We start from the raw sequence: 23711 nt of genomic DNA on the forward strand, positions 1-23711 counted from the left end.
AAAAAAAAAAAAAAAAAAAAAAAAAAAAAAAAAAAAAAAAACCACAGGAAAAAAGTTTCACAGTGGGGCCTGATGAGTGGATTGGACCTGATGGGTCGGATCTCTAACAAAGGAAAGAAGCGACCCCATCCATGCTTTATTAATAGTGAAACACATCGAAGGGGGATTTATTGTGAGAAATTTTGCAAGATAAACAGGAAGCCAGAGGCTGTGGGGACTGGCCTGATTGGAGACCTGTCACTTGTGCAGTGTTCTTCCTTCTCCAGGCAGCTGGCGCCCCAGGCTGTTTGGGCACACTGGCATGGCTTTCACTCAAGGGCAGCAGGCATCTGAACTCAAAGCTATGGGAACCCATAGGTTTCAAGTTAGCATGGACTTTGCCCATTAACACAGCAAGTGGCCCTGTCTTTCAGCACCTTTGCACTGAGAGAAACCCCACAGGGGAATCTAGCTGTCCAAGGCTGTGGAGTTCAAAGCAATGATTCATTTGTCCCTTGGATAATTTATGTTCTAGTGGCCCAAACTAGATCCTGTGACCAACACTAGATCACCTGACCAGCCATAGCTACTAAGGATACTGAGGCTTTGAATGCTTTTAAATGGCATCCTTTAAATAATCAAGATTTTACTACTAAGAAGAGATGTATTAATATTGCATTTGAAATTAGCAGTGTCCTGGAGTCTCAGCCCCAGCCCTGCCACCCTGGGAATTTATTTCCTTCTGGGTGGGGGGATGGGGTGGAGAAGTGATGTGATTACCAGGGACATTAGAGTGGATTTGATTTGCTCCAACTTGTTGTTGATTCTAACAAGAAGAAAGAAACAAATTAAATCAGATCAGCATAATTCCTCTTAATTGCTCTAAGGGACTCTCCTTTTCAAAAAACTAAACCTGTTTCTCTTCATCTGCACCTCCTTATATATCTCTGTTACTGGATCTGTGGTATGTTTGTGAACTTTTTAAGTTCTTAACTCTGGAAAACTTCAAACAGAGTCAAAAGTACAGAACAGTGCACTGAATCCCATTACCCAACCCCAACAATAGTCTACTCAATGTCAAGTTCATTTTATCTACAGCCCCACCTCTGTCCACCCCATGTTATCTTGAAGCAAACAGGAGATATGTATCACACTATCTGTATTTCTCTATGTATCTAAAAGGAAATGAATTCTGACAAACATAACCATAAGACACCATTATGAAACCTGAAAGAACAGTCCCTTAATGTCACCATTCATTTCAAAATGTGTTGGCATTGGTATTAAAATAAAGCCCAAGTATTTTGATTCCTTGATAGAACTTTAATGTCTCTTATAAAACTATGACTTTCCTTTCCAACTTTTATTTTATTTTTTTTAAGACACCAGGTAGTCTATCCTGAGCAGTTTCCTTCAGTCTGAATTTTACTGATAGCATCTCTGTGGTGGTGTTTGATATATCCCCTTTCCCTCTCAATTCCTACAAATTAGAAGTGAGCTCTAAATTCCACAGGAGGATTGACAAAGCCTAATGCCCAGTCCCCTGTTTTTGGAAATAATGGGTTTGGTTTTTTAACAGAGCCATGTCCATTCATTTCCAAATTGTCTGTGGTTGCTTTCAAGCTACAGTGGCCAACTTGAGTCATTGTAGCAAGAGCTCATGACCCCAGAAACCTAAAGTACTTCTCTGGCCCTTTAAGAAGAAGTCCCCCTCACACCCAGATCCTGATGCAGAAGTTGAGCCCATGTTGTGGCCTGACCCTCTGTAGCTGGCATGTGTACATCCACTGGGTGGAACATGATGTCTGGTTTTTCTCCCTCACTGCTATGTTAGCAGTCATTAGTGATCCTTGCTTAGACCTAGATCTCTTAGTTGATTAGGGAAAATAAAGTGGTGACTTTAAACTTCTAGTATTCCCTTTATGTAATATTCAGAATAGTTCTATAGATCAAACTAATTCATTAATAATTCGCTTACCCTGAGCTATAGTTTGCCTAGAAAAGATAAGATAACTGCCTAATTATTATACTTTCTCATTTTGAAACCAGTTCTCAGAATATCAAATTGATTCCCTCATATCTTTCAAAGGTCACCAATGTGTTGTTTCCTACCATGTTGAAATTGTGTTTGAAACACAATGTGTTTCATTTCTTATCTTTATTGATGCTAAAATTGTCCTATGTCTGGTCACAGTGAGGCAATTCAAATGAACTCCTGAGTGGTCTTGACCTTGCCTTAATAAACTTTCTTGCTTTTTGGTATAATAAGAGGCTCCAGTCTCGTCTTACGCATTTCTTTGTCTATGCCCAGGATCAAACATTTCTCTGAATGTCTTTGTTTCTTTGAGTGGGAAATGGTATTTAGAAACTGCAATCTAGATTGTAGGGATGTTCATTGCTTCTGAGTCCATCATTGTTTCTAAGAATTTTTTTTAAGGTAAATACATCAAGTGCTCATATGGATACTTCTCATTCTAATTCAGGGCTAAAGGATTTTTATTATTTCAGCAATATTGCGTTTGTTTCCCCCCTTTTTTTTCTCCATAGTGACAAATCCCACTTCTGTAATACCAACGTGATGATACATTTGCTTTATTTATCCCACAATGTAGTTACAACATTTGAATAACGTTACTACTAACAATGATTTGAATAACACTACTACTACTACTACTACTACTAATATGATTACTGAAACAGAGATTATTTTCAGTGCTTTTTGCCTTATGTTATATTGTATTAGGTATATATAAAGTCAAATTACCATCCTTTAAAGTCCCTTAGAATAGTCCCTCTCTTTGTGGTTATACTACTAGATGGATATAAATGTCAATTCATTTGTCTATTGTTTTTGAAATTGTTTTTGTAATTTGTATTATAAATATCGAAAATAATTATGGATCCAAAAAATATCTTGATTTTCTGTCCCTGTATTCTGTCCCTGTCCCCTTCATACAATTCTCTTCTTCCGGTTCTCCCCAATTTTATGGATGAATACTTCATTATTTTTTACTTATAAGTACACACATTAATACACTACCCTTTTTGGATAAGATAATAGCATGCTCTGTACCTTTTCCTCCACCTTACTTTTTCAATCAACATTATTGTGTGGATTGGCTCCGTAATAGTATATAGAAATACACCAAGTATTCTACTATACTACACTGTATGGATATAATATTGTTTCTTCCTAAATTCCTTATTGGCAGACATTTTCCAGTATGCTTTTCATTTTTCCAGGTTTCTTTTTTGTTATTACAAATATACTGCAATGAATACTCTGTAGATAAATCTTCATGTTTTTGCCACATCACTGGAAATGGGATTGCTGGGTGACACGGGAAGAGCATGTGTAATTTGCTGGGCGTTGCCAGGTCCCCTTGTTGCAGGTTGGGTCTCTAGGAGGCCAACTCAGACACAAGAGATGAGGGTGCAGAAAATTTATTGGGGAATGCTTTCAGTAGAGGAGGTAGAGGAAAGAAAAAGATTGTGCAGGAGGAAAATGGGAGCTGTGAGGCAAATTTTTCTGAACACATGTTGATATTTTCACTAGTAAATGAAGCACTAGAAGAAACACAAGTGTCTATAATAGATTCTTTAATAATGTATGGTATACCCTACAGTTACAGCATATGTTTGAACATATAATATTGTTTTCAAAACCTCTTAAAAGAAAAGGAAAATATTCATGATACAATAGGCAAAATTAAGATATGAATCTCTGTTAAAATGGTGATAAATTCATTAAAACATTGTATATATAGGTTGCAAAACAAAACACTTAAAGAAAATATAATAAAAAATGGACACATGCTTGATGATAATAAGTTGAAAATGATTATTTCAAACATTTTTGTTCTCCCCAAATTTTATAAATTGAAAAGCAGACATTTTTTTACATTACTTCTTTGCCTTCCTACAACTTTCAGACTATAGGAAAATGCTCTCCAGGTCACATTAGGATATCTTTCTTTGACCCAATATCATTTGTGTTGTTTTCATTGTTTGTGCAACAAAAAGAAAACAGAAATGAATTTTCACAACACTTCAGTTTTCCCTTCTTTCTAGTACCTGGCATCCATTCTCTCATTCCTCTAAAATATATGACTGCCTGTGACATCCACACACTCTTCTGGGAACTGGGAGTGTTTAATTTAGGTCGTACTCGTGTGACTGACAGAAGTGTGGTGACTGCTCAGGTGACAGTGTATAAACCTAATTTTCCACATTGCTGGTTTTTGTTATTTGTTAATTATTTTATTAAAAATCCCAATATGACATTAAAGGAACTGGAACATTCTAAATCATCTATCTTTATGTATCATTTTAGCTAGTTATGATTTCATACTTGTACTTTATATTCCGTTTAAGAACAATTTTGCTTTTACAAATAATCTTTTTAATGAGAATTTTTAGTTATAACATAAGTTACACCAACTTATGTAACTATTTCCTTTTTGTTGAATATTTATGTGTTTTCAGTGGGTGCTATTTTAAGGGAAGAAGGCTATAAATGATGCACCATCCCTATACATCCTTAAAGTATTTAGATCTCTTTCTTTTATCATTTGGATTTGTGGTGTCCCACAAACTCTCCTGTGTTTGTGCAAGGATGTTCATGGTTGAAATTATTAGATTTTGAGAGCTGTAACCTAGTGAATGGTTAATCCATTTGATGGACTAATGATTTGAATGGACTCGCTGGGTGGTAATCATAGGCAGGTAGGGTGTGGCTGGAGAAAGTAGGTTCCTGGGGGTACTCCTTGGGGGTTTATATTTCCCTGGTGCCTTTCTTGCTCACTCTGCTTTCTGGCTACCATGAGCTGAGAAGCTTATCTCCACCACGCCCTTCCGCCATGATGTTCTGTCCTTACCGCAGGCCCAGAACAATGGAGTCACCTATCCATGGAAGGAACATCTTTAACTATGAGCCAAAGTAAACTTTAACTCCTTTAAATAGTTCTTGTCAGATATTTTGGTTACAGCCACAAAAAGCTAGCCAACACATTGCCTTAATGCAAAAACCCAATAGGTAACATTAGATTTCCTGTTTAATAAACTATCACGATATTTGGAATAGAGTTATTCAAAAGAAAGAAATAAAGACAGACCACTGGTAGTTCAATATCAAAGAAATCGGTTTGTGAATTTCTCTTCCTATTTTGGATGTTCTCTCAGATTTTTAAAGACAAATTTATTCTGCTTATTCAGTTTCAACTCAAGTACCCTCCTCAGAGGAATCTCCACCAACAGCCCAACTAAAACTAGGACAATCTTTCCAGTTTTTCTTGCCCACATTTCTCCATCTATTCCCTAGAATTTCATTCTCACAAGCTGTAAATACTTCACCTGTTCACTTGCTAATGCCTGTCTAGCCAACCGAAATATATAGTTCCTGCTATGCATAGAACTTGCTGGTTGTATTCATTGCTTTATTCTCAGTGCTTGGTGTGTGAAGCAATAGAGATGAACATATATTTGCAAATAAATCAGTGAGAAATATATGAATGATTGCATATCCCAAACCACTATAACAGAAAGGGCGGCCTGTTGTCCTAGCATTAACCCTGAATTAATTAACTCCGGGTTGTGGCATGTGGTGCCACAGGGCTGAGTTTCAAACAACATCAGGAGCTGACCAATGGAGCAGGACTCTAAACTCCCAAACTGTCCCTATTTCTCCCCCCAAAAGAAGTCTCTATGGAGGTTTTTTGTGGACTTTTCTGCAAGTAGTCTTGGTCATAGGCCTCTAGACTGACCTAGCAGGTTCCTTAACTTCAAATCCATCTTGAAAGGCCCTGAACTCCTTAAGGGAATTGTTCTCTGCACACCCCAGCTTTGTCTACCAAGGGCAGGGACCAACTAGAGATCCTCTCCCATCTTATCTCCAAGGGCATGACCTGTTTGCATAACTGAGGCAAATCCTGGAATGAGTTGACTTTCGTATTCACAGGCAGATACTGGCTGCTTTGACACCAAGATAGGGGTGGAGGGTGGTGGGGAAGTTAACCTCATATCATCAACAGCTCTTATGTTCACACGTGGTGTAATCTACTACGTCTGCAGCATATTGGAAGCTGCTCGTTTAAAAGTAAATGTGTATGAACCTCTTGAAAATTGTATAGTATCTACCCTCACCAAGTCCTAATTCAATAGGGAGGTCTTTGTCCAAGGATTTCCAGGTTAAGAGAAGCACAGTTCTGTTTTCATAGTTCTGTTTTCAATGTGATTCATAGCTCCCAGGTAGAGATTGTGTGAGATGAGGCACATTCTGTCCACCAAGTCTGATAAATCAATGAAACATACATAGAACATAGAAGGTTTTTATGTTGATGCCATACTTGGCTAAGCCCTGGCCAAGGACTGTATTAGCTTCCTAGGGCTGCTATATGTGACAAAGAACCAGTGGCTTAACCCTAGAAATGTGTCATCTCATGGGTTCTGGAAACAGAAACCCAAGGACCTGGCGTCACCAGGGTTGGTCCCTTCCAAGTGCCTTGAGGAAGAATCTATTCCATGCCTCCCTCCCAGCATGTGATGTGGGGCTGGCAGTCTTTGGCCTTTCTGGGCTTGTGGGAGCATCACTCTGATCTCTGCCTTGGTCTTCACAGTGTTTTCCTTATGTGCCTGTTTGTACCCAGGTCTTCCTCTTTAAAAGAACACTAGTTATATTGTATTAGGGACCCACTCTATTTTGCTGTGACTTTATTCTAACTTTACTATGATCCTGTTTCCAGTAAGTTCTCATTCTGAGGTACTGGGGGTGAGGGTTTCAACCAATGAATTTGGAGAGAACTGGGGGGTTAGGGTTTCAACCAATGAATTGAACCTATAGCAATAGAATTAAGGTCTCTGTTTATCATGTGTAAAGTTCCTAATCATCAGGTAAATGTTCCTTATATATTTATGTATGCTAAATAATCACTAGCACATTAAAGATTTACTGTGTATTAGGGACTACCTTAGCCAAATTACAAGTGTTTATTTAATATTCTCAGGACTAAATGAGTCAATGGAGACTCTGAAAGTACTTTTCATAGGGCTGTTCTGTCAAGAGAGGATGCAGGAACACACCCTGACCTGTCAAAATCCAGAGCCCAAGCTGGGACCCTCTCATTGGATAATAGTGGCTGGATGTGTTTCCAACCCAAGGGTGTGAACCTCTGGGTGATTAATGTTTAACTGCTGCTTGCCATGTTGGGAGTTTTCTACCATTTGTTGAGATTTGCAGGGGCCTGTCAGGAGCCAAAAGAACTCTTGGAGTAGAATATTTTATTATCAAGTCTGGTAGCTTAGTGTCATTACCCCCAAAATTAGAATTGAGTCTCATGGGGGGAGGCAGAAGCAAAACTGATGCCTGTATCCTTACAACATCTGCATGATTAAAAATGGAATGTCAAAAGTAAGATATGATCCTTTACATTTTCATGCTGAAAAGAAATTAAGGAGAAACTATCTGTACAAGAGGTATTTTTAAAAGAAATGTTTTACTTTTTAAATGAGTAAAATATTTCCTTTAAAAATGACATTTGATTTTATTATGAAATTGATGTATTGATTTTTTAAAAAATCAAGACAACAAAGTTTTTAAAGATGATTAAGATGACCTATAACCCACTAGGCAAGATGACCACTGAAGATGTTTGATAACTATCATTTGGATACCATTTCTATGTCTGTTTTTATGGTTTTTAGTATTGTTTTTTCAGGAGTTTACTTATTTAGTGAATAGTATCCTGGAATCTAGTTTTTACTTCCCATTAAGCCAATATCATCTAAAATATTTTAATTATCATGCAGTCTGCTGTGTTTGGTTAACCATAATATATTGAACCAATCTCCTATGGTTTGACATTTACTGTATACACAAATTCATTTTAAAGAAAAAACTCTTGAAATACAAAACTTCTTTGAATTCATTACATTTGACCACATTTAGTAAAAAGTCATGAATACTACCATCAGATTTAAATAGACTTTTTAAATGGATGTTTATATAAATCAAACCTCGGAGGTGTTCCAATCTCCACTTAGTCTCATGGAGAGAGCAATTTGTTGTGTTGTATAACTCTGCTTTGCAGAAAATAAGCCCTAGGAAATTCATAAGCAGGACGGCCTTCTCTAAACAGACTAGTTTTCCAAAATTTTATGTCTAATAATTTTAAAAGATATAAAATACAAGTCAGAATATTCAATACTTTAGCAGACCAAATTGCAAGAATTCCCAGGGGTGTTCATTTGGAGAATATGAATATTAAGATATGCAAATAAGGCCACCAACTCCCTCTCCACTGTTTCATCAAATCTATGACAACACCAACTGAAACAAGCACCAGCATTTTATGTATGACTAAGGAAGAACAAACACTGTCAATTAAGCAGTGATATGCCATCAGTTGTAACAAGTGAAAGAGTATGTCTAGAAATTGATGAAACAAATTGCATTCCATGCTAACATCCTCAATGCTGTTGGTAAGAAGGAGAATCTGAAGGAGCCATGTGCTCTTTCTCTGTTCAGGGAGCTCTTGTTGGTGGTTCTTTAACAGACTGTGTCTCTCTGTCTCCCATGTCTCCCCCAGGTGTGGGCAGCAGCTTAGGCAGGACCAGCAGCAGCTCCTGGAAGGGATCTCGGAGTTGGACATCCAGACAGGGGGAGTCCCCTCCCAGCTGTTGGTGCACGGGGCCCTGGCCTTCCCTCTGGGACTGGATGCCTCCCTCAACTGCTTCCTGGCAGCTGCCCACTATGGCCGTGGCCGGGTGGTTGTGGCTGCCCATGAGGGCATGCTCTGCGCTCCCAAGATGGAGCTCTTCCTGCTCAATGCTGTGCGCTGGCTGGCCAGAGACCAGAAGGGCAAAATTGGGGTGAACTCAAGTCTAAAAGATCTGCATGCCCTACTGTTGAAGCACGGCCTGCAGTGCAGGTTGGAGTCCCATCTGACCAGTGACTTATGTGTGTACTGCTGCAAGGCTTACAGTGACAAAGAGGCCAAGGAGCTCCAGGAGTTTGTGGCCGAGGGTGGGGGATTGCTGATCGGAGGTCAGGCCTGGTGGTGGGCCTCCCAGAACCCAGGCCGCTCTGCCTTGGCTGCTTTCCCTGGCAATGTCATCCTCAACTGCTTTGGCCTCAGTATCCTGCCTCGGACTCTCAGCCCAGGCTGTTTCCCTGTCCCCACTCCTGAGATGAGGAGCTACCACTTCCGTAAGGCAATGTCCGAGTTCCGGACTGTGTTGAACCACGGTACTGAGAACCTGGAAAAGAGCCACTTGGCAAAGCTGGGAGTAGATGGGGCAGCCTTCCTCCAGATTCCTGCCCAGGGGGTTCCTACTTATGCCTCCTTACACCGGCTCCTGAGGAAGACGCTGCAACAGGCAGGCCTCCCAGCTGTGAGCAAGGAAAAGCCGGTTGCCCGTGACTCCTGTGAGGCCACCATGCTCTGTCTGGCCACAGAGTTGGCACACTCTGGGACCGACTGCTCCCAACTGGCTCAGGGCCTCAGCACGCAGACCTGCCCCTCCAGGATGCAGGCTTCAGCAGACCCCATCACTGTGGAGATCAATGGGACTAACCCAGGTATGGCGTGGACAGAGAGTGCCAGGGCATCCTGGACCAGGGGCAGGTGGGCTGGGCTCGCTTCACAGGACCTTGCAGGTCCTGAACCTCAGGAAAGCTGGCTCTATGCTTTATCAGGTACTTGCAAGAAGACAGGAGTTGGGGTTTTCATTAAGCCTTAGGAGAGGTGAATCATCCTGGGAGAACTGGACCTGTAGAGCGGCTGGGAGGCTGCAGGTAGAGATGGAGTCCTGTGGAACAAACAACTCAGCCTTCTCTTTCACTTGTCAGGCAATGAGGACTCCTGGGTGAGCACCGGGCTCTACCTCCTGGAAGGACAAAATGCAGAAATCTCCCTGCCTGCAGCTGTAGCCTCTGCTGGCCTGAAGGTAGGGACCCCCACATCAGCACCTCCCCAACTGCCTCCTCCTCACCCTCTGTCCTTCCCGGAACTGCACAAGGAAGGACTATTTTGCCCCTTTTAGATTTCACAAATGAAACAGCCAAATTTAAGGGAGCCTACATGAGTGACTGAGGTCCCTACTGTAATATCAAGTCTGGAGCTCACCACTAAGCCTTCTGCTTTCTACACACACGTGATTAATTTACTGGAAAATGAGGATGTGAAGGAGGAGAAGCACCTATATCACATTGCCACTCACCCATTTCCCAGATAATACAGGCCTCTCAATTTTACCTCTCTACCTTGACAACCAGAAGAATTGGCCTGATCCAGTCATCCACAAATATAGGCCCTATATTCCAAGTTTAAATTCTGCCTCTCATCTGAGTCACTTCCCACCACAGTGAGGGTCTCTTTTTTGTCAGTGTCCTCTCTGGAGTTCACTTCCATCAATCCTAAGAAAAGCAACCAAGGCCTCCAGACAAAACAAGAAGCAGAGCTCTGCACAAAAAGGAGAGGAACAATCCTTTGCACCCGACCCCCAACCCCAGGCCAGATTTCTCCACTTCCAATTGAACCTCCTCTCTGCTCCCAAGGGACAGAGTAGGATCCCAGGGTTCATTCCCGCATCAGAATCTCCATGCTGCTTAGGCTTGGTGTGACACCCAGGACCCTGCCTGGTAATAGGACACCAAAAGCCCCTTCTCCACTCAGCCTTGGGGTTATTATGTCTGATGCCTCACATACTAAGGTCTGATGGAAATCTACTATGGAACCTGAAAAATGTATTATGGTTATCTTTTAGTTCCTATGACTTTGGAGTGATAACAATTTCATAGTTTTCCATGCATCACTCATGGAAAAGGGAAGTCAGAGTTTTGTGTCTAACAGCCTCTGTCCACACAGCCCCATGGGCAGCCCCATACCTGGGTCATAGGGACTCTAGTTCCCCTACACATGGTGGAATTGCCTGTCCAGGTTCAGATTGGCTGCCACACCGATGACCTGAGCAAGGCTAAGAAGCTCTCCCGAGCCCCTGTGGTGACTCACCAGTGCTGTATGGACAGGACCCAACGGTCAGTCTCCTGCCTCTGGGGTGGCCTCCTCTATGTCATCGTTCCCAAGGGCAGTCAACTTGGCCCTGTGTCTGTCACCATCAAGGGGGCTGTGCCTGCCCCTTACTACAAGTTGGGTAAGTGGACTGGGAATTTGGGTAAGAATGGTCGCTGCGGGTGCCATGGTGACTATGGGCAGGTTGCTAGAGGGGCAAGGGAGAAAGGTCAGTGGAGAGAAGGAGGGAGAACTATTAGAGGTAAACCTGGAGACTGTAGATACCGCCCACCTGTGTGTCCATGGAGACTTCAGGGCAGAAACAGAGAGGGTCTGGAAGCTCTCTTCCCCTTCATGAAGGCTGTTGGCCTTCACGACAGTGGTTCATTATCTCAGTGTTTTTCTCCAGGAGTTCGAGTTGTATTTTTCACCTCAAAGGGAAGTTGGGGTGGAGGGTGGCAGGTACATGTTATGTGTTCCCAGGTAAGACATCCCTGGAGGAGTGGAGGAGCTGTGTCCAGGAGAACCCGGCTCCCTGGGGAGAGCTGGCCACAGACAACATCATCCTGACAGTGCCCACTGCAAAACTCCAGGCCCTGGAGGACCCCGCGCCTGCGCTCCACCTCTGGGATAAGATGATGCAGTCTATATCCCGGCTGGCGGCCCAGCCTTTCCCTTTCCACAGACCTGAGAGGATTGTTGCTGATGTGCAGATCTCAGCTGGTGAGTGTCCTGGGAGAAAGTGCCAAGTCAGTGGACATCATTTATTTGTTATTTTGTCTCTAATCCCCAAGATGTGTAAAGCATAAATCGATTAGTAAACTAAAAGGGACGAACACATAAAAGACACAGACCTTGATGGGGATGAAAAATGTTGACTTTAAAAAAAGTGAAATGGACATCTTACAAGGTGAGATAACACAGATTGGTAGAACAACATCAGAAACTTAGTGCTAGGAGTTCCCAGATGTCGGAGAGGGTCATTTCAAGGAGAACATGCACAATGATCTTTTTCTTTCAAACCTAAGTGAGAATTCATATGAAGAGGGGAAATGAGTGAAGGGGTTTGTATTACATACTGAATGGTTTAGAGCAAAGAGGACCAGAAGGAGAAATTAGACATTCTGTTTCCCACATGGAGAGAATTTATTTGGATTTCAATATTTTTATCCTTTAAAAAGGATGACACTATTTCTGTCATAGAGTAAGAATCTGGACACCAGTTTTTTTACCGGGAGGAAGAAAAGCCAACACTGAATTAGCCTCCAGGATCTCAGATCCAGCCAGACACAGGACATGATGTTATATACTTTCACAAAAAATGAAGCATTGAATTCCACCAAGGACAATTGTATAAAATATATCCCTACTACTCAGGACCAGAGCTAGGAGAAGGGCAAAGTTGAGGGTGGGAGAGGCTGGGAAGGGGAGCACACACTTTAGCAAAGCTATCTAATTCCCAACCAGCACCAAAAAGTTCCAGAGTGTGCAGAAGTGAAGAGAGGAGGGTTGCGTGGACCTCACTTTCATGCTCCGTCTCTTTCTTCTATATTCCCAGGCTGGATGCACTCAGGGTACCCCATCATGTGCCACCTGGAATCTGTGAAGGAGCTCATTGATGAGACAGTCATGAGAAGATCAGGTCTGTGGGGACCCGTCCACGAGCTGGGCCACAACCAGCAAAGACATGGATGGGAGTTCCCTCCACACACCACTGAGGCCACCTGCAACCTCTGGTCAGTCTATGTGCATGAGACAGTCCTGGGGATCCCCAGGGCTCAGGCCCACCCTGCTCTGAACCCCGCAGAACGAGAGAAGAGAATCAAGGCATATGTGGGAAAGGGAGCTCCGCTGAGTGACTGGAATGTGTGGACAGCTCTGGAAACATATCTACAGGTACTGAGCAGAAATTCAGGGATTTGGAGCTTCCTGACTCCTCAGACTTATAGCTTCCAGGCTCCCAGGAGCTCTCCAACTCCTCATGACCCCACCTATCCTGTACCCTGTGTGGTGAGAGAATGACCTCTGTTGTCGTGCATAAGAGAAAAGGAAATGTATCCTGGTAGAGTCAGAAGCCTATTTATCTCCATTATACAGCATCTTGGTTAATAGCAGAAGCTCTGGGTTAGACTTTCCTGAGATTGGATCACAGCTCTTCTACCCACGTGTTCAGTCCATGGTCCCCTAACAGATGTTCATCAACGTGTTTGTTGTACTGTGCTGGTTTTCCTCTCCTCAGTTGTATGGGTCCAGTGAGTGTCCATCCCTTAGACAGCAGGGGCTCTTGACAGGGTACCTACCTGCATCACAAGGAGGCTTTGGAGGAGAAAGAGATACTAACAAGCTTCTCAGTCTTCCTTCACCCCACTGGAGCCAAAATCATTTTTAAATATATAAATAACCGGTCAAATCGGTAGGAGAAGAGCAAAGTCACTGAGCAAATCTGTTTTCTATGGCATAAGCAGAGGTCCCTGTCCCCCATCCCCAAACCCTGCTTTTAGCTTTGATGTTTTCAAGCTGTCAGAGCCACTGCCAATACCAGATCTCTTATGAGGTAACTGCAGCCCTATAGGCAGATGCTGTATGGCCCACCCTTCACAGAGGCACACACCAAATTAAGGAATTTAAGCAGCCTATTCAGTAGCACCACTTAAGTGATAGACCTGGAATGTAATTAGGAGTTAATGCAAACCCCAGGCTCTGGTCCTTCCTTAGCCTCTCTAACTTTGATTTTCATTCACTAATTTTCTGAAGAGTGAATATGAGGCGGTCCCTCTTCATCCATTGCTGCCATTTCATACAGCCTGCCCAAGGGCCACAGGACAGCAGGCCTTCATGGTAGGCTGTCACTGAAGTGGAAGTTAAAACCGGAATTCTGCTCTGCCCACCTACCACTGGCTGTGGAGTGCTGAACCTCAGTTCACAAAAGCTCTGGAGAGACCTGCTTCCACCTTGGAGCCTGAGGGTTGGTGTCGGGACGGGCAGGTGCTTCTCTTCCCCACCTGCTGGAGGTCCCCGTGTCACTCCCGCTGTGGTCGCCGCTGCTCAGGTCCTCATGGTTTTCCTCTCAGTGTGGCTCAGTAGCCTCCTCCTAAGTTGCTCCAGCATCTTGCCTGAATCCCCAACCATCCCCCTCCATGCTTCTCCCTAAATAGGGTCAATATTCCACCTTTAAAACTCTTAAAATATTCCTTTTATGTACAGGAGAAAGGTGAGGGTGCTTAGTGGGGCACAGAGGCCCTTAACCTTGGGACATTTGCCAGCACCTGCAGCTGCACCTCCTGATTTTCTTTCAACCTGTACCTTTCAGTGCACCAAGCTGCTCACAGTTGCAAGCACATCTCTCTGCTTCAGGCCTCTGGGCCTCCCTTGTTTCCTTCCTGCAGCCAGAACGTGCCTGAACATCTGGCCTGTTGTCTGTAAAGCCACCTGTCAGAATTCAGCTGTGTTGTCCCCTCCTCCTACTCAGCTGCCGCTCGGAAAGACAGCCCTTTAGGGATGTGCCTCCTTGAATGTCCATCTTTCCCGCTGATCTGTGCCCTCTAGTGGGACATGAGCTCTCTACCACTTTTTCCTGTCACAATGTCTGGCACACCACAGATACCTCAAGAGAGTTATGTGTTTAATTCTGTTGTATTGATTGATGCATTAATTAATAAGCCACAGGCAGGAGGACTGTCAGGCCAGTGCAGCAAGAACAGAGGAACAATCGTGAGGCCACAGTAGGGAGACTGTGAGAGAGGCCCCACTCGAGGGTCATCTATCCTTGGGCTTGTACACTCCAGATTCAGAGAATTCCCATCCATCAAATGGGGGTGGCACTGGGAAACACCCAGATCCCTGCTAATTCCAAATTTGTGTCATCTTCACCCCTCTATAAAATAGGAGTCACTCTCATTTGGAGCCCCTTGCAAAATGCCTAAGTATTTCCTTTTGTGTCCCAAAGACAGTGTTGCACACAGTACTATGGTACCTGGCAATAGTCACAGTCCTGAGGTGGCTAATTAAAAAAATAAGGATAATCACCATGTCTGGAACGTGTTGGAGGTCACCCGCTTTTGGGGTCCCAGTCCTCCAACTGTGTAGGATGTAATAGTCTCCCTCATCTCAGTCTAGATCCAATCTACCCTGATATTAAGACCTGGGATATTAAATTCTTTATCAAAAATAATGACAGTAACTGTAGCTTATTGAATATTTACCACTTTACACATACTAAGTTTCCCCTGAGCCCCTCCACTAGGTTCGTGGGGTACAGTTTCTTGGCTGAGAGCCAGAATGAGCCCCCAAGGCTGTGTTTCTGTGTGGGGGCAGAGTGGGGAGGGGAAGCAATAGGAAGGACACTGACAATGAAGGGGACCAATGGCTGTAAGTGAGATGGACCTGTCAGCCCCCGAGCTGCAGTTCCTTGGTGAACCTGACCCCACCCTGCCCTTCTTTCTCTTCCAGCTCCAAGAGGCCTTTGGGTGGGAGCCCTTCACCCAGCTCTTTGCTGAGTACCAGACCTTCTCTGGCCTCCCCAAAGACAACGTGAGCAAGATGAATCTGTGGGTGAAGAAGTTCTCTGAAACAGTGCAGAAGAACCTGGTTCCTTTCTTTGAGGCCTGGGGCTGGCCTGTCCAGAGGGAAGTGGCTGATAGCCTGGCCTGCCTGCCCTGTTGGCAGGAAAACCCCATGAGCATATACAGTGGCACCAGGAGGTAAAGGGCATGTAGCAGCCAGGAGGGACACGAGGAACTGTCACTCCACCAACTCCAGAACCACCGTGTGGCTGGAATCTCCCAGTATCTTATAGAGTGTCCTGCTTCCCAGCCTGCCTTCCAGATGGTGGTCTAGGTCAGAAGCCAGAACTGAACCAGCTTCCTCAGGAATGTACCTGTGTTTTTGGTTTTTCTATTCTTTGGTTTGTTTTTTCCTCATATTTCCATGCTCAGCAGCAGCCTCACTTAACCATCAGCTCCAGCAGAGGGTTCCCCCTTGACATCTTGAGGCATCTGTTTTCCACCAGTAGTTCTAAAGACCAGGGGTTCCCATGAGAACCTGATATTGTGCCTTCAAACCTGCTGTCCCCAACCAAGGCCCCAATTCTTTGTGCTTTGAGAAGCTTTCTGATAGCAAGAGAGACAGGTGATGGCGTGCTGAGAGCCCTTAGCTACTTGGTTCAATGCCTTCCTACTGGCTCCTACTGGATAATTGTGGCCTTGTTTATGCACAGTCACATTCTGCAAATGTAGGGGTGGACTTTGCTTTCTTGCAGTCACACAGTGGTCTGTCAATCCAGTTTAGTGTGGGCATTCTGAGCACTGAATCACACATTGGTGTTGACCCCCCTGAGGTTAGCCTTCCGTTCTTGTCGAAAGACATTTAGAGAATATCAAAGTTGCTCCCAGACATGGTCTCAGTAAGGATTATTGCTGTTATCTGAACCCAGCCTACACTTATTTCTCCCACCTCTGGACAGATTCTCAGGTATAACTAACCCAAAGAAAAATGGCGTCCATTCAAATAAATGGTACAGAGCTATTGGTGTTTGGTCTTTTGAGTTAGTTAATCTTGTGATACTTTTTATTTTCTACCAAAGACAAATGTCACATTAGCAATCTCTGCCACATTCCCTTTTGTTCTTAGCATAAAACAGGTGTCTGACTCCTCTGATTACCCAGGAATCAAGGCACTGTCTTGATGGTGAAGCCCACAGACATAGTTGTCTTCACTCTGAAACAAGATGCCTGGGGATAGCAGAACAAATCCTCAGTTACCCACAACCCAGCACCCTCAGAGCTTTCCTTAATGTCAATTTGACCTATCCTAACTCTTTGGTTAGGAAGGCTTCTAATTAGAGATTTGCCTCCAGGATTAATGGGTGTTTGGTTTGCCTACCCATTTTCTCAAGCATGTTTTTGTTTGTTTCATAAATCATTTCATAAGCTCTGCTGAGAGCAAAGGAGAACTAACCCAGAGAAAGTCTCCTCTGAATCCCCTCAGCTCACTTCCTCAGGTCTAGGATACCTTCCCTGCATTTCCCTAGGGTCCTTTGCCCAGTGCTTTGCATATGAAAGGTGCTCATGAAAGAACAGTAGTGACCCCTGACACATGGCCAGTGTTATGGTTTGGGTGTGAGGTATCTCCCAAAATCTCACAGGTGAGAAAATGCAAAAAGAGTCAGAGAGGAAATAATTGGATTATAGGCATCTTAACCCAATCAGTGAATTGATCCCCTGAGGGGGATTAACCAAGTGGTAACTGAGGTGGGTAGAATGTGGCTGGAGGAGGTGGACACTGGGACGTGGATTTGGAGTATGTATTTTGAATCTGGCAAGTGGAGTGTCTCTCTGCTTCCTGATCATCATGTGAGCCAGTTCCCTCTGCCAAACTCTGCCACCATGATGTTCTGCCTCACCTTGAGCCCCAAGGAATGGAGCCAGCTGTCCATGGACTGAGGCCTCTGAAAAATGAGCCTCCAAATTAAAGTTTCCTCTTCTGAAATTGTTATGGTCAGGTCTTTTAGTCACAGCAGGAAAAAAAAAAAAGCTGACTAAAACAACGAGTGAATGTGTCCCCAGCACTGTGTGAAGTGTTTTCAACACATTTTCACATGTGCTCTTCCAACAGAACCCCCCTAGTTTTCTAGATCAGAAAACTCATACTTAGGGATATTAAATAACTTCTCTGAAGCTCCAGAGGCAATAAGCAGAGAGCCAGGGCTTGTCTGAAGCCCACAGCAGTGAAAACTTACAGAAATTACCCTACAGAACTTTGGTTTCTTGTGGTTTTCTCTATCATAATTCACTTCATTACTTTGTCACAAGCTCCTTCAGTTTTTCTTTGGGATCACTATCCTCAATACAAAGAGTCCCCTTGGTTTGGAAGGGCCAACCCACACGGGAAGTAGGAGTGGGCACAGTACCCAGGTCTAGCTCATGTAGTCACGCATATCTTCTGACCTGGATTAGTCCAGGTGATGGAAAGGTGGTTCACGTCAGAAAATGAAGTGCTTGCAGTGGATTTTTATTAGAAATACTTGGAAGCCCACATTTCCACCAGTACTAGGGAATCAGAAAAGTGTAAGAAAATTGCCAGGTGTCACTAATTAATACAGTTAGGTGAAGGCAAACTCGAGGGATCATTATTCGACTTTTAAACATATGTTTGAAAATTTGACAATGAAATTGTGTGGTGTAAGCATATAATTTGAAATTATAGAAGTTAAAAAAGTGTAAAAATAAAAATTTAGAAATAATCACTCAGGAAGTGTTGTACCAAAGAGAGGCGAATGGAGGAGATAGTGGGAAAGGAGTTAGGGAAGACTGCTGTTGTTCTTTGTTTTTAAGCTTTTCATTAATATTTTATTATTATTTTCCATCTGCCATATATACATATTAACACTTTTTAAACAAAATGAGTTTCAACTATGTCATGTTTTCAACCCAGTGTATGTGCTGATGTGGTCTTGCATGGTCTTATCCTGAATATTTTCCACATTGTCTGTCTTCTTGCTCTTCTCTCCTCCCCTCTCCTAGCCATGATGTGCATCTTCCTGTGATGTTTCCATGCCTCTTCTTCTACAGAGACTTCTCCCTTCCCCTGGTCTTTCCTCATCTCTTTCTGGCCTTCCCTCCACAAATGGGTGGAGAACTTCTGGGCTTCCTCTCTGGTAGAACAACAGCAAGTCAACTAAACACATATTAATTTTTAGAATTATATTTTAAGATATAAGGAACCATAGTATGTAATTTATGTTTATCATTGGAAATTGAAACACCTTCATTTTTTTCTGTTAAGTATTCAATGTTTTTTAAGGAGACTTTAAACATGAGTGGTCTGAAATCTTTTTGAAATGTCATTCATCTCAACTTATTTTATGTTAGCTAAATGTCAGTAAAAAAAAATCAGTTTAAAAATCAGTTCTGTTTAATGTTGTGTTTAATAAATAAAATCCTGAAAGAAGGACATGTATCCTTTGGGCCACATACAAAGAAAACCATACTCAACATCCTTAGCAATCAGGGTGATGCAAAAACTAATCTACACTGAGATCGCAGCTCACTCCAGTTAGAGTGAATGCAAATAAAAATAAATGTTGGGAAGGAAGTGGAGGGAAAGGTATGTTACATTACATTGTTGTTGGAACTACTAATCAGTACAACCATTCTGGAAAGTAGAATGGAGATTCCTCAAAAGACTGGGAATGGAAACACCAAATGTCCCAATTATATCACTCTTATACAAATAAAATAAAATAAAATAAAATCAGCATACTATAGTGATAAATGTATACCAATATTTATAGCAGCACAATTCACATAACCAATTTACGGAATAAGACTGGCTCTCCATTAGCAGTCGAATGGATTTAAAAATATGGCATATGTACACAATACATTTTTATTCAACCACAAAGAAAAGTGAATTGTGCCATTTGCTGGTAAGTGGATGAAACAGGAGAATCTCATGCTAAGTAAAATAAGCCAAACTCAGAAAGTCAAAAGTTGAATGTTTTCTCTCACATGTGGAAGCTAGAGAAAGAGAGTCCAGGGAGCCAGAGGGAGGTGTTTTGCCTCTTCCTGAAAGTGTGCTTTCTCCTTCATAAAAATGGAAGATAAACCTGTCGAGTAAGGGAAGGGAATCAGGAGAGAGAGGGAGGGATGGGGAAGTCCTGGGAAACAAAGTCTACCAAATTATTCTATGTCCATGTATGACTATACCACAATGAATCTGCTTATTTATAATTATAATGTACTCATTGAAGGAATAATATATTAATAATAATAATAAAAGATCAGAGGCAGGGAGAAAGGGAAGGTACTGGAAAATGAGACTGATCTAATTATATTTTATGCATGTATGAATATGGCATAATGAAAACCACTATCATGTAAAATTATAATTCATCAAATCAGAAAGAAAGAAAGAAAGAAAGAAAGAGAAGAAAGAAAGAAAGAAAGAAAAAAAGAAAGAAAGAAAGAAAGAAAAAAAAAAAAAGATTAAAGCGCCACTAGGAGGCGCTAAGCTGGGCTGAGAGACTTTTCCTAATGGACCTAAAGGCACTGTGAGCTGGCAGTCACAGCTGGGAAAGGATTGTAAATCCAAACTCAAACCTGTATTCTTAAGGTTTTCTTTTGGTGGGGGCAGATCTTAGCCTAGAGGCCATCCATCTGGCCATGCCCTCATGCTTCATGCTCCCCTACAGCCCAGGATTTCCCTCACACACCAGCCAGTGTGCAATTTCGCTTTCCCACTGCATAGAGACTTCAGAAGAGCAGGGATCAGATGTTTATTATTCACAGCTGCATGCACAGCCCCAAGCACGGAACTGTCTCCTGTTAGTCTTGCTGTGGGTATTACTTACACTAACACATTCCTAACAAGACTGAAGAGTAATGGAAAAGACCAGAAGAGGAATACTGAGTGCTGTACCTATTCACTGTGTTAAAAAGGCCTCAATTATTATCCTTACTTAGGAAGATGCTTTCACTCTCCCACAAACTTCAGTGGAATGAGAACCATTCTCTGTATCTTCTGAATATAGGCTGCAATGTGAGGGTAATTTTTCCATCAATTCTTGTTTCCCCTTTTATCAGGACCCTAATTTCCAGAGTTTCTTCTGTGTTTTGAGAAATAACTGATTATTTATCTAAAATTTTCAGGCCCTAATTTTTCTGGGCTTCATCTGTCCTATATTTCTATGTCAATTCCTCTCTACTAATTAACATTTCTAGCCAAAGTGAAATAGCCAAAGTGAACTCTGATGTAAATACTTTATTTTGAATGGACATTTTCCTTCTTCTGCCATATTATTATATTCTGTAACAGATATTTATCCCACCATAAGAATCATGCCAATGTTTTCTCTCATATGAAAGTGGAATGGAATCTTCTGGGGAAGGAAAAGGGGACGGGGGATGGGGAGCAGCAGAGGGTTAAGAAAGGGCCATCAGGAGGTTGGATACAATCAAAGTTCATTTTATGCAGGCACGAAATCTTTACAATGAAAATTATTATTCTGTACAATTAATATACATGAATAATTCTAATTTTAAAAGCCATAGGAGAGAATGAGGGCAAATCCAGTGGGACTACAACATGTATAAGAGGGTGGTGGGAAATCACACCACAAACACAAGCTGCCATCATGTGGTGGAGAGCCTTGGATGCTGATGTGAATATACCGTAATTGTTCACATCAGTACTTGCTTTCTTCCTGTATATTAAGTTTATTTTTTTATAGTAGAGTGTATTTTGACATGTTATATTTATATGGAGTATAACTTATCCGAAATAGGATCCCATTCTTGTAGTTGCACATGATGTGGAGTTTCACTGGTTGTATGCTCATAAAACATAGGAAAGTTATGTCCAACTCATCCTGTCCTTCACATCAGTATTTTCATAGTTTGAAAAATTAAAATCATTACTTTTATAGTTACAAAGAGAATCATGACAAATTAAGAAAAAAAAACATTCAAATCTTTTTATAGGACTTCCCAAGTGTAAAGCAAGACAGCTGAGATGCCTATAAATAGCAATGTCACACAGGTACCTCAGCCCTGATCTGTCTCCTTTTCTGTAGAGCAGAACAAAAAGATGCTATTACCCTACGTTCAAATTTTGTTCACTCACTGAACACAGATTCCGATGATGAGATTTTTTTATTTTGTTTTGTTTTGGCCCTTTGAACTATTTTAACCAGGAGCTTGTAAATAGAAACCTAGGAAGCATCTCTGATGTTCTTATTCTGCAAGCAAAATTCCCCAGACATGTCTGAGCATTAGCAGCCAGTGCCTTGGGAAGCAGTCAGTCCAAGCATGAGGCGGGGCTGGGTTTTCCATGGAAGGGCAGCTACTTTTCAGCTGATGCTATTTGCTTACAAGCATCTCATGGTGTCCACATTCTCAGAAGGCTCATCTCACACACTTGTCCCTGTTAGAAGGTCTTTGGAACCACGCCTGGCTTCATTTGACAAGTCCTGTTGTATGAGTATTTCCTGGTTCTGTTGGAAAATGGTTTGATTTCCACAGGAGAACTACATTTTCTACACCACTCTTTGATCTGATTCACTTTTTGTTTGGGAAAGCCATGAAAACTGTTTTTTCATAAAAAATTACAGTGCACTTCTATGAACTCCTGAAAGTGATGAAAGGAGAGGACATCTCACTCCAGTAAGATTGGCAGCCATTATGAAGTCAAACAACAACAAGTGCTGGCGAGGATGTGGGGAAAAGGGCACACTTGTACATTGCTGGTGGGACTGCAAATTGGTGCAGCCAATTTGGAAAGCAGTATGGAGATTTCTTGGAAAGCTGGGAATGGAACCACCATTTGACCCAGCTATTCCCCTTCTTGGTCTATTCCCTAAAGACCTAAAAAGAGCATGCTACAGGGACACTGCTACATCGATGTTCATAGCAGCACAATTCACAATAGCAAGACTGTGGAACCAACCTAGATGCCCTTCAATAGACGAATGGATAAAAAAAATGTGGCATTTATACACAATGGAGTATTACTCTGCATTAAAAAATGACAAAATCATAGAATTTGCAGGGAAATGGATGGCATTAGAGCAGATTATGCTAAGTGAAGCTAGCCAATCCCTAAAAAACAAATGCCAAATGTCTTCTTTGATATAAGGAGAGTAACTAAGAACAGAGTAGGGACGAAGAGCATGAGAAGAAGATTAACATTAAACAGGGATGAGAGGTGGGAGGGAAAGGGAGAGAGAAGGGAAATTGCATGGAAATGGAAGGAGACCCTCAGGGTTATACAAAATTTCATACAAGAGGAAGTGAGGAGAAAGGGGAAAATAATACAAGGGGGAGAAATGAATGACAGTAGAGGGGGTAGAGAGAGAAGAGGGGAGGGGAGGGGAGGGGGGATAGTAGAGGATAGGAAAGGCAGCAGAATACAACCGACACTAGTATGGCAATATGTAAATCAATGGATGTGTAACTGACGTGATTCTGCAATTTGTATATGGGGTAAAAATGGGAGCTCATAACCCACTTGAATCAAAGTGTGAAATATGATATATCAAGAACTATGTAATGTTTTGAACAACCAACAATAAAAAATTAAAAAAAAAAAAAAGAAAGGAGAGGACATTATTTTAAATGTTAAGTAGAGAGTGAGAAATCTGGGATTGTAAAACAATGTTTCGAATTGAAGTGGTAAGCTAAATCTGTAGAGCTCATCTCTGGACAGCCCGCCCCAGGGCCAGCCTACACTGCCAACATCTGGCCCCAACCCTGGATAGCCACCCTCCAGGACAGCCGCGCCTCTGCACAGCTCCCTCCCCAGACACCTCCCAGCACCGCCCCGCTCCGAGATAGACTCGCTTGCCTCTTGAAAGTCCGCCCCCGGGCAGCCCCATTTCTGCTTAGCCACTCCCCAGCGGTGGGCGAGCCGCCTGGGAAAGTGCCAGCTCTGTACCGCACCGCCCCCGGACCAGCAGCGGGCTTGGGGAACAGCCCCGCCCAGAAGAGCCGCGCCCAGGGATAGCCCCGCCCCGGGACAGCCCTACCTCTGAACCCTGGACCCTAGAGAAGCCCCAGCCCAGCCCAGCACTGCCCTGCCCTGCCTCTGGAAAGCCGCTCTGAGCTTCAGCAGCGACAGTCCATCCAGACCCCGGCCGCCAAAGTGTAAGTATTTCAGTCCAAGTACCTCACAGGTGGCTAAGCGCTTGGGGGACACTTGAGGGTGGCCCCCAGGTGCCAGAGGATGCCTCAC

At 42.8% G+C, this 23711-nt stretch overlaps 2 protein-coding genes across 2 annotated transcripts in view; both read left to right on the forward strand.

Moving 5' to 3' along the window:
- Positions 1–23711, forward strand: part of LOC107149091 (TRPM8 channel-associated factor 2) — a 49173-nt gene that overhangs the window by 4366 nt on the left and 21096 nt on the right. The window lies entirely within an intron of this gene.
- LOC107149090 (TRPM8 channel-associated factor 2) lies at positions 8353–18935 on the forward strand. The gene is made up of 6 exons (XM_015493867.2): positions 8353–9553; positions 9824–9921; positions 10914–11127; positions 11469–11708; positions 12544–12881; positions 15435–18935. Exons 1-6 carry the CDS (start codon positions 8764–8766, stop codon positions 15687–15689), a joined length of 1935 nt encoding a protein of 644 aa, XP_015349353.2. The 5' UTR covers positions 8353–8763; the 3' UTR covers positions 15690–18935.

Source organism: Marmota marmota, unplaced genomic scaffold (assembly GCF_001458135.2).
Source record: "Marmota marmota marmota unplaced genomic scaffold, marMar, whole genome shotgun sequence".
Lineage (NCBI taxonomy): Eukaryota > Metazoa > Chordata > Mammalia > Rodentia > Sciuridae > Marmota > Marmota marmota.